The 10,166-nt window shown below is 33.1% G+C and overlaps 1 protein-coding gene across 1 annotated transcript; it reads left to right on the top strand.

The window, feature by feature from the left end:
- The first annotated feature begins 622 nt into the window (after window positions 1-622).
- Window positions 623-9,925, top strand: DMRTA1 (DMRT like family A1). The gene is made up of 2 exons (XM_077475158.1): window positions 623-1,326; window positions 7,408-9,925. Exons 1-2 carry the CDS (start codon window positions 786-788, stop codon window positions 8,232-8,234), a joined length of 1,368 nt encoding a protein of 455 aa, XP_077331284.1. The 5' UTR covers window positions 623-785; the 3' UTR covers window positions 8,235-9,925.
- Window positions 9,926-10,166: the final 241 nt, after the last annotated feature.

The raw sequence follows: 10,166 nt of genomic DNA, 5'->3' as shown, positions 1-10,166 counted from the left end.
TAATTATTGATTTATTTACATATATAGCTGTTACATTTTCCAGTTTTACTCTACTATCAACAATTACCTAATAAATATAGCACCTTACATTTCAACAATGTAAACCTAAATTTGGAAGCATTTAGTTTTTGATAATCAGTTATAACATTTTTTTTTTTTATTATTATTTTATAACTATATACATTCCTATCTCCAATATACAGTCTTAAATATCTCTAAAATATATAATATTTGATGTTAACTATGATGTGTTTGTGTTAAACAGTAATCTATTAATTTGCATTTACTGTGTCATCTATTGTTTTAAATTAAATATATATATATATTTTTTTAATTATGTGTTGATATTTTAAATATGTTTGTATTATGATGCTGTTTTACGGTACTGTATACTCAAAGTGTACTGGAGTGTTAATTTAAATTAGTGGTAAATTATAAATACAATATCTCTCCTGGCTACACCAGGGACTCAATGCTTTAGTGCTATTTAACTCTTGTGATCATTTTCATGCAATGAATAGCAAACCCTCTATAAGAAAAGTCCCTGCCTGTGAAATCCCTTTACATGTTGAGCTACGCCTCTATTTTAAGTTTTTGTAATGCCCTCCCCTATTGACAAACCTGAAATCACACTGAACATCTGTTTTGCTAAGGAGGAGACAGAGGGAAGGCTTTTCAGTCACACATATCAGCTTAACAGTGTTTTTGACACATAGCACAGCTCAGATTATCCCAGGGAGGCAACCTAGGCTGAGCTGAAACCTTACTCCAATTGCCAAGCAGCAATGGACTGCAACAACTCCAGAGGAAACCTTAGCTCTAGACCACTGCTGCGTCCTGGTATGCTTCCTCCGGTGCCCCCTCCACCTCTTTCATCTTCATCAGCCATGCCAGTGACACCATCAATACCAATGCCTGCCTCATTCCTTAGACCCCCAACTCTTCTCTTGCGAGCTGCAGCTGCAGCTGCTGCAGCAGCCTGTGCTCCCAGGATGACTTTTGACAGAGGAACAGGTGGAACAGCCATGTACCCACGAACACCAAAATGCGCACGGTGCCGCAATCATGGAGTGGTATCAGCACTTAAAGGGCACAAACGTTTTTGCCGCTGGAGGGATTGTGCATGTGCCAAATGCACCTTGATAGCAGAGCGTCAACGAGTCATGGCTGCACAGGTGGCACTCAGAAGACAACAAGCCCAAGAAGAATGTGAAACCCGAGGTGTGCAACATTTCATGTACACAGGGCCAGGAACAAATGGAGGAGAGGCCATGGGACACAAACTACAGACAGCACAGAAAGTCAACAGTCAGCTAGAGAATAAAGGTGAGCAAAACAAGTATTTGCAATAAATAAATATATATATATATATATATATATATATATATATATATATATATATATATATGTGTATATATATATATATATATATATATATATATATATATATATATATATATATATATATACATATATATATATATATATATATATATATATATATATATATATTGTTTTTGTTTTTTTGTTTTTTTTGATCCGGGGAAATTCACTGGAAGTATATTTTTAATTTTAAAATCCTGGTCCAGCAGGGAAAAATAAAAATGAAATAATGAATGTTTTATTATTTTATTGTTTTTATTATTTGTAAGCATAAATTATACTAATATGTAATAAATGGCTTCATAATGAAACATTACATTTGTTTGATATTATTTATATACTATAAAATGTGAATACAGTAATTACATTATGCTCAAGATTACTTACATTTTGGCAACAATATGGAATTTACCACTTTACCTTTTTATATGGTATGTGACAAGACAAATATAGATTAATGCAAGCTAACTGATTCAAATTCACTATTTTCAAATAAACATGATAAGTAACAAAATATAGATGAACGAAAGTTGCGTATATAAAATCTAATACTATGTTTTGAAATCTAATAAAAATTACATATAGTTTAGATATATCCAAAATGTATGAACCTCTCATAGGAAACCAATTGCATTATTTTATCTTTGTTACATCTACATTGCACTATTTATCCCTGTTCAACAATGTATTAAATCTATGTTGACGTAAAACTTACACTCAAATTACACAGTTTTTTACTCAGATGTCTTAAAACCATAGTGAATATTTCATAGTACAAACATAGAACATTCAGTAAACTGGCAAGGTTTTAGTGAATCACCTGCTCAGTGTTCAATTGTAGATTGTAATCATCATTATTTATTGTAATTATTTTTTATATATATATATATATATATATATATATATATATATATATATATATATATATATATATATATATATATATATATATATATATATATATATATATTACTATGCACAATTAGAATGTATCTATTTTATAGAAATGTGAAGATCATATTCATTACAAAAAATCCCTCCCTGTAAGGAAAAATTAATTTTGTGATTTCCCAAATACATGTCAGTTGTACCAGATTAACTTTTTATTCTCTTTTTGAAGTATATTTACAGCTAGTTAAATGGCAAATGATTAAATAAATTTAAAACAGCTTTACAGGAAAATAATACAACGGTATATTTGTATGACAGTTTATACCTAATTATTTTTTTCACTATGTTAATTATCACTAATTAGCACAATTCTCTGACAGTTTTATTTGTTTTTGTAAATTGTTTTTGTAAATTTTTTTCAAGATTATATAAATAATGTTTTACACAGAATTGGGGGGCGGGGGGGGGGGATGTTACCAAGGCAAATACATTATGCCAGTAAATAATGTGTAAACACTTTAAAGGAAAGTGTTTTAAACAAATTTATAAACATCTACATGTTATACATTTTACCCAAAAATCACATAAAAATTACCATGGTGGTCAACATATTTTTTTTAATTCTTTTTCAATCACTATGATATTTGCAGCACTGGCTGCAGTCTATTGGTAGATATATACAGACAAATAGAAATGTTATTGGGGGAATACATTATGCCAGTCAAAAATGTGTATACTTTTCAATGTGTAGGTGCTTTAAACATAAAATTAACAGCATTGTCAATATATTTTTTCTTCAATTATGGAAATACTTAAAGCATTTTCTTTAGTCTAGTGGAAGATATATTGTATATTGTAGTTCAGGGCAAAAACACATATGCACATGTATTAAAAAGCTACTATGGGATTATTCACACTTGCCTGTTTCCCTGTGTGAAGTGCATTTCAAGTAGAATTTATTTTCATTCTTATATAGAGAGTTGACAACTATGCACCTCAGCTTGGTGCATTAAAAAAGGACACTAGCATGCCCATTATAATGATTATCAAATGCACAAAAACACATTGATCAAACTTTTTTTTGCATTTCAATGCATCTGTATCAAGAAAAATCCCCATACCTAATGCTTCTCCTTCGCATTGCATAATGTCAAAGCAAAAATGCATTTATGGTACAATAAAAGTACACATATATGAACAAAAGCATGTATAAAAACATGCAGTAACGGATATCAAAAATTGTTGTGGAATATGTGTAAGTGTAGAATGCCCTATATTGAATATAGAATATATGTGAAAAGATCACAGTGTTATAAAGCTGGCGGAAACACTACAGAAATTCTTTTACCTTATACATAAAATATGTCATTGCCAAGACCTGGTAGACCTTGCCATTGTCAAGAACTGGCAGACCTTTTGACACTACTGTTCACCAAGACACTGCAAATAATTTTTCCAGTCACATTACCAAGACTGAATTTTCTATTATAATGTAATACACAGATTGAACAAAAATGTTACTTGATTTTTAAGACAGATAGATAGATAGATAGATAGATAGATAGATAGATAGATAGATAGATAGATAGATAGATAGATAGAAATAGATAATCCGTTATTTTCATCTATGCAGAGTTCCAGGGTATTCTGAAAGTTAGACTAAAATAGGCCCATCTTTAAACCCAGAAAAAAATTAGAAGAGTACATACACATATTGTAATCTCTTTATAGGAATATAGAGGTTTCCTGGCTGTCATGCTATTCCAGTGTCTTTAGTACTTTATAAATCACTGAACTGGAATACAAGTGCAGTTAAGGAGTCCTGACTTTAATTGGACAATATTCATCCTTGTTTCGGGCCAGTGAAACCGGAGACAACCAGGCAGCTAATATTCTTAAGTGGAAGCCTGTGTATTTCTCTTACGATGGGTTTTCTTCAATGTGCTAACTATGAAAAATATATTATTTTTACCTTTTTTTTAAATGTGCACACACTATTTTTACTTCACTTTTATTTGTTATTTTACACTTATAGTTTACACTACTTTACACATATCTTTACATGTACGTTGAAGTGTTTCAGACTTAAAGCATTACAGAACGCATTTTAATTTTTAAATTTGTGATGCTCTAATTAAGTAAGCAGATGACCTTTCATTTCTCCAACATTTTGCCAGAAAATTGCATTTAGTCAGAACACTGTATGTACCTTGCTCTGGGCCTGAACACCACCGATCATGATTTAATATGTATGTCTAGGAAAAAAATGTAATTCATTTTTTTTTTAATTGTTGAAATGTTAAATATTTATGTGCTTCTTTACTGACAATTTACCGACAATATTCTTTTCAAACAACTTGCTAACAGACTAACTCTTAAGAAGAAATTGTATCATTACAATTATATAACAATACACTATACAAAATTAAAAAATAACATTGTTCTTATACATTTTATAGAAGCCCATTTTAAATTAACCAATGGTGGTAATATTATTAGTGAACTGTTAAATATTAGTAAAATATTTCATTATATTATTTCATATTTCATATTTCATTCTAGAGCGTAAAACAGAAGATATAAAAAGCTTTAAAAAAATGTATGTCACACATGAATCCAAATGTGCTTAACCCAAAACAGATTTAAATACAATCATGGTATCTTTATACCTAAGGTGTCCAAACAGTAAATAAATACTGCTCAGATTTTTTTTACAGATATTATGATTGAATGTTAAGGTATTACTAAGAGTAAAACCTTACTCCCTGACTCCTTTATTTTTTACACAATGCCCATCCAATATTAACAGCAATCAAAACGAAGTAAAACAATACAGTTGTAGATGAATATATATCTAGGTATTGTATGTAGAGAGTAAATGTGGTGCTACAATTAGTATGAAAAATCCTTAAAATTACAATACAAGTTAAGGGATGGGAACACACAAGCCTGCATCTACTCTTTGTCTTCCGTTCCATATTGATGCACTGGAGAAAAATATAAAGCTTGCTTAGAGATCATTGATCACTATACAATAGTAGACAGTAGTGACCCTGTGATTGCTTCAGTTTTATGAACAGTATTTTTAAAAAGTAATATAAAGTATATAATGTCCATTAAAAAAATCTACTGTAGATTTTCTATACCTTTTCACCCATGTAAGTGTACATTGCATTGACTATGAAATATACTATACATGACTTCATTCTGCATTCCTGTGACCCATTTTCAGCTGACAATGGGCTAAAGCCCGCTAATAACTGACATCACTGGGCAGGTCCAGGCTCTGGATCACTCAGATTCCTGAGCGGCAGCTGGCTCAGCTTCTCAGCAAACTACTGAGAGCCTCAGCCAGGCGCTCCCACCCATCCATAGCCCTGAGCAACTGAAGACCGAGGACTGAGTGATCAGTGTCCTTTGATCGCTCAGTTCTCAGTCTTAGAGGCAGTAGGGGACAGTTGCAACTTTGGACCCATGCTGCATCCAACTAGGTGAGTAGTTTTTCCTATTCGTGAACTTTTCTTTTAAAGTTGATCTCCAGCTTTTAGTGAAGTTTAAATTGATTATTTGGACCAAGGTGGTCCAAATTATTATCTTCACTGACAAATGCATTGGCTGGGAACGTGTATGAATTGTATGTAGCCTCAGCTACATACAGTATACAGTGCTGTGTTCTGCCACTGGGATGGGAACTTCCCTTCTCACTCACAGAACAAAGTTAAGTTGGGGTGTGCGGCACTCAACTTTTCAGAGGGAGCTTTGTATTCTATGAATTATTAAATACAAAGCTTCCACTGATTGGCTGAGGTCGAAAAGCAAATGGGTGATGTCACAATCTCAGATTCAGCCAATCAGATGCAGCTTTGTATTCTTTCATAGAATGCAAAACTCCTTGTGCATGTTTGAGCAGTTCTCAACCTGACTTGATTTTGCTCCAGGAGTGTGCCAGAACACAGCAATGTATACTGTATGTAGCTGAGACTACATACAATTCATATAGCACACAGCCACTGTATCTGTTAGTGAAGGCAATAGTTCACTTGGACCAGCTTGGTCCAAACAAACTATTTAAACTTCACCAAAAGCTAGAGATCAGTTTTCACATTTTACACTTACAGGATAAAACAATGTTATAAACCCCCCTTCCCCTTCCTAATCAAATTAAAACAGTTGAGAGCATAATACAAACAAATCAGATTTCTGACATAACTGGCTTGCCAAGAGTAGTTTAAATACTGTGCAAAATCTGGTGCAGTTCTGCATAGAAACCAATCTGCTTCCAAGTTTTTTGTCAAAACTGAATTGAATCTCAAGTTAGCCGCGGATTAACTTCCATGCACAGCTGCACCAGATTTTTCACTCTCTAGTTTTAGTAAAATTAACCCACAGTGTTTCTTAATGTACTGAAATTACATGTTTATAGTAATCATTGCCCAACTTGTACCACATCTCCTCCAATGTTTCATAATCGACTAACACTGAATTATTTCTTGATATAGCTGCACTTTGTTAAATAGGACAATATAATTGTTTGATATTTCCTAAACATTCTTAATAAGTTCAGAAGTTTATCAACTTTTACTTAACAGTAACTAAGTTTACTTTTAAGTTTACTTAACAGTTTACTTAACAGTAAGCCCGCGTTCACATTGGGCCGATTTGGCATGCAATTTGACATTAAGTCCACAATAAATAGTATTTCAATCATGGTTGGATTTACATAATATAAAACAAAAAAAAAAACTGTGTGTTTTGAGCTGTGGGAGGAAAGCCATGCATCGAAACTCAATGCAGATAGTATCAGAAATTCTTGAATTGAGTATAGGGCCCCAGCAGTGCAATGCTAAAGTACTTAGCATTTAGCCACCATACGGCATAAACTCTCTGCTGCGGAAGCTAGAATTTATTATTGCATAATGTAAATGATAGTAACACTTTTTAATAATAGCTGTAGAAGGTCAGTGTAACTGGTTTGTGAGTAATAAAGGAAGGTAAGTTGGTTTACCCTCCAGTATTTATCTACAACTTGATTATTAGGTTTAAGTGAATTAACTAGTTTAGCATTAATAAATGTGTTTATGTGAAGGTCCTATCATGACACAATAAACATATTGTTAATTTATTTTTATCTAGGACCTGATGAATCAAAAGAAAAACACGATCACCTCTATGGAAGATTATTAAGCTCATCCATGCTTTCTCAAGGTTTGTCACAAACATCTCTAGCAGAGCAAGTGAATGCATGCCAAACTCTGAAGTCTTCGGATCTGGAGACTCCAAATAAAGAAAATTCCATTAGATCGCCCCTTTCTGAGGGAAGATCAGAAGGTGCTGACAGTCCAAGATCTCTGTCTTCTTCTGACCAGGAATCGGGTAACGAAAATGAGTGGACCAAAGACCATTGTGCCTCTAATATTAGCATCCCTGCTGTGTCTATGAAGCACAGAGATCCCCTGGAGATTCTTAACAAAGTTTTTCCAAACCATAAACAGAGCATATTAGAAAGCATCCTACATTTCTGTAAGGGAGATGTTGTTCAAGCCATAGAGATGGTTTTAAATGGAAAGGAACAAGTTGTGAAGGAAAATGAAACTCCAACAGGATCAGATGTCAACACCTTTACAAAAGATGCAACAATCAATATTTCTGGCTTAAGTTTTGGTGCTTTTGGCTCTAAATCTGCCTTTTCCCCTCTGCATCCTAATCCATCAGCTGCTGGAAGTGAAACAAATATCTTTCATTCTAGACTTGACTTAAATCCATTACACTTTACTTATTCCACAACTAACAGAGGACTTCCTGGGTTTATATCCCCTTACAGCTTTGTTCCATCTTTTCCTTTTCGCCCTGGCATGGATTACACATTCCCTGGAATGTTAAGGGATGCATCTTATTACCAGCGCAAAGATGCCATGAATATCTCTGGACTTTACTCCAGATTGAACCAAGAACATCACTAGTATTCCTTTTGTTCGAAACAACCAAGTTGCCTTATCTTAGCAAATACATAGATCTTTTTCAGAACTGTGTAGAATGAATGTGCATTCCTCATGTTTCTATAGTGTTTTTTTTTTAATCTAGAATACTTTATTTCTTAAAGTAACAATATATTATTTTGTCAAATAAATAAAAACTGGTACATTTAACAGAATTTTTGTTTATGTTATCTTTGTTATATTGCCCACATATTCAGAAATGTTATATGTTAAAATATTTGAGTTGATTGCCTAAATGAGTAGAGAATATTTATTTAGGAATAAGAAACTGGGGTTGATTTACTAAAACTGGAGAATACAAAATCCAGTGCAGCTGTGCATGGTAGCCAATCAGCTTCTAACTTCAGCTTGCTCAATTAAGCTTTGACAAAAAAAAATGGAATTGGTATTGGTTTCTATTCAGAGTTGCACCAGATTTTGCGCTCTTCAGTTTTAGTAAATCAACCCCAATGTGTTCATTTCAATTATACAACCATGTTTTTTTAATGTCCCTGCAAATAATTGGGTATTAAATGTTTGCTAACATTATCTACTTCTTTAATATATCAACCCAGTAAATTCTTTGTACAAGTATACATTCAATACTTAACTGTGGTGTAGGTTTGTTAAGTTTACTTCCTTTTTTTAAGGATGAATGGTAAACTTTGCAATGCAATCCAAGACACACAGGCGTAGGTTTACTAAAACTGGAGCACTCAGAATCTGGTGCAGCTGTGCACGGTAGCCAATCAGCTTCTAACTTCAGCTTGTTTAATTAAGCTTTGACAATAAAACCTGGCAGCTGATTGGTTTCTATGTAGAGCTGCACCAGATTTTGCACTCTTCAGGTGTAGTATATAAACTCAACAGCCACCGTTACAAAGGAGTTAGCATATATTAAGGCATGATGTATGAAAGACTACAGAATATTTGCCATGCCAGTGATTTCCTCCCCCATGCCCCACCAAAAAAATTACATTTCCAAACGTATGGAAGGTTGGCTGGTCTAACTTAAACATTTGTCCTTTAGATACCTACAAGGACAATTAAAAGGAATTTACGTTATTCAAATTTTTACATTTTTGAAAATGTTCACATTTATAAACTCATTTTTTTTGCATAATTTTTATTAGGTAAAACATGTTTTCTTACAATTACCTGTGACAGTAGTTTCTCTTTCTGGTAGTAGTTTTCTGACTGAAAAGAGGAGCAGGAATGGTTTTTATTGTGAACAATGTGGAATTTGATCTCCCCTGCTTTTTTTCTTCAGATATATTCCAGAGCAGCAGGTGGTTAATGAACCTATAGAATTCATGCAATGTTTACTATTTGACTGCTTAAAAAGGCTTAAAGTAAACATAGTCATGGAATAAAAATTTGGAAAATTCATATTTCTAAAAAAACAAAAAATAAATAAAATATATGCATTCCTATTAATGGCAAATTTAAACACCTCCAACTCAAATTTCATCAATCTACTGTTAATTTTCAGTCCAATCCCAGGTTTTCTAATCCTTTATCTTCCAGCCCCATTGCCTGTGTGTGGATGTTGGAGATTCCCCATTCATTTCTACAAGCTTAGAATGAGGGTGGTGGGTGCTATTCGCTATGATGTAACAAAGTGTATATAAAACTAAAACTTTTTTTAGTGTATGAATAAAACACTTGTCAGTTTATGTTTTCCTTCTGTTGTCCAAATTTCTGATAACATCTCTTCCCTCTACAGTGTAAGGGGATTTACCCTCTTGGACAGCTGTCATTGTAATAGGTGCTGCTATTGTCTCTTTTGAAATATTACCCCCAAGTTCTATTTTGGTGACCATAAAATTATAGAGTTATTATTTCTGTCTTTGTTACAATGAAAACAATGTTGCTTTCTGTCTCTGTGACAATGGTGACAGTGTGACACAGAAGGCA

The sequence above is a fragment of the Lithobates pipiens genome, unplaced genomic scaffold (assembly GCF_037356315.1).
Source record: "Lithobates pipiens isolate NorthernLeopardFrog02 unplaced genomic scaffold, aLitPip1_a1.2 Scaffold_13, whole genome shotgun sequence".
In the NCBI taxonomy this organism is placed as follows: Eukaryota; Metazoa; Chordata; class Amphibia; order Anura; family Ranidae; genus Lithobates; species Lithobates pipiens.
Note: the sequence above shows the minus strand (reverse complement) of the source record. Positions and strands in the feature narration are given on the sequence as shown.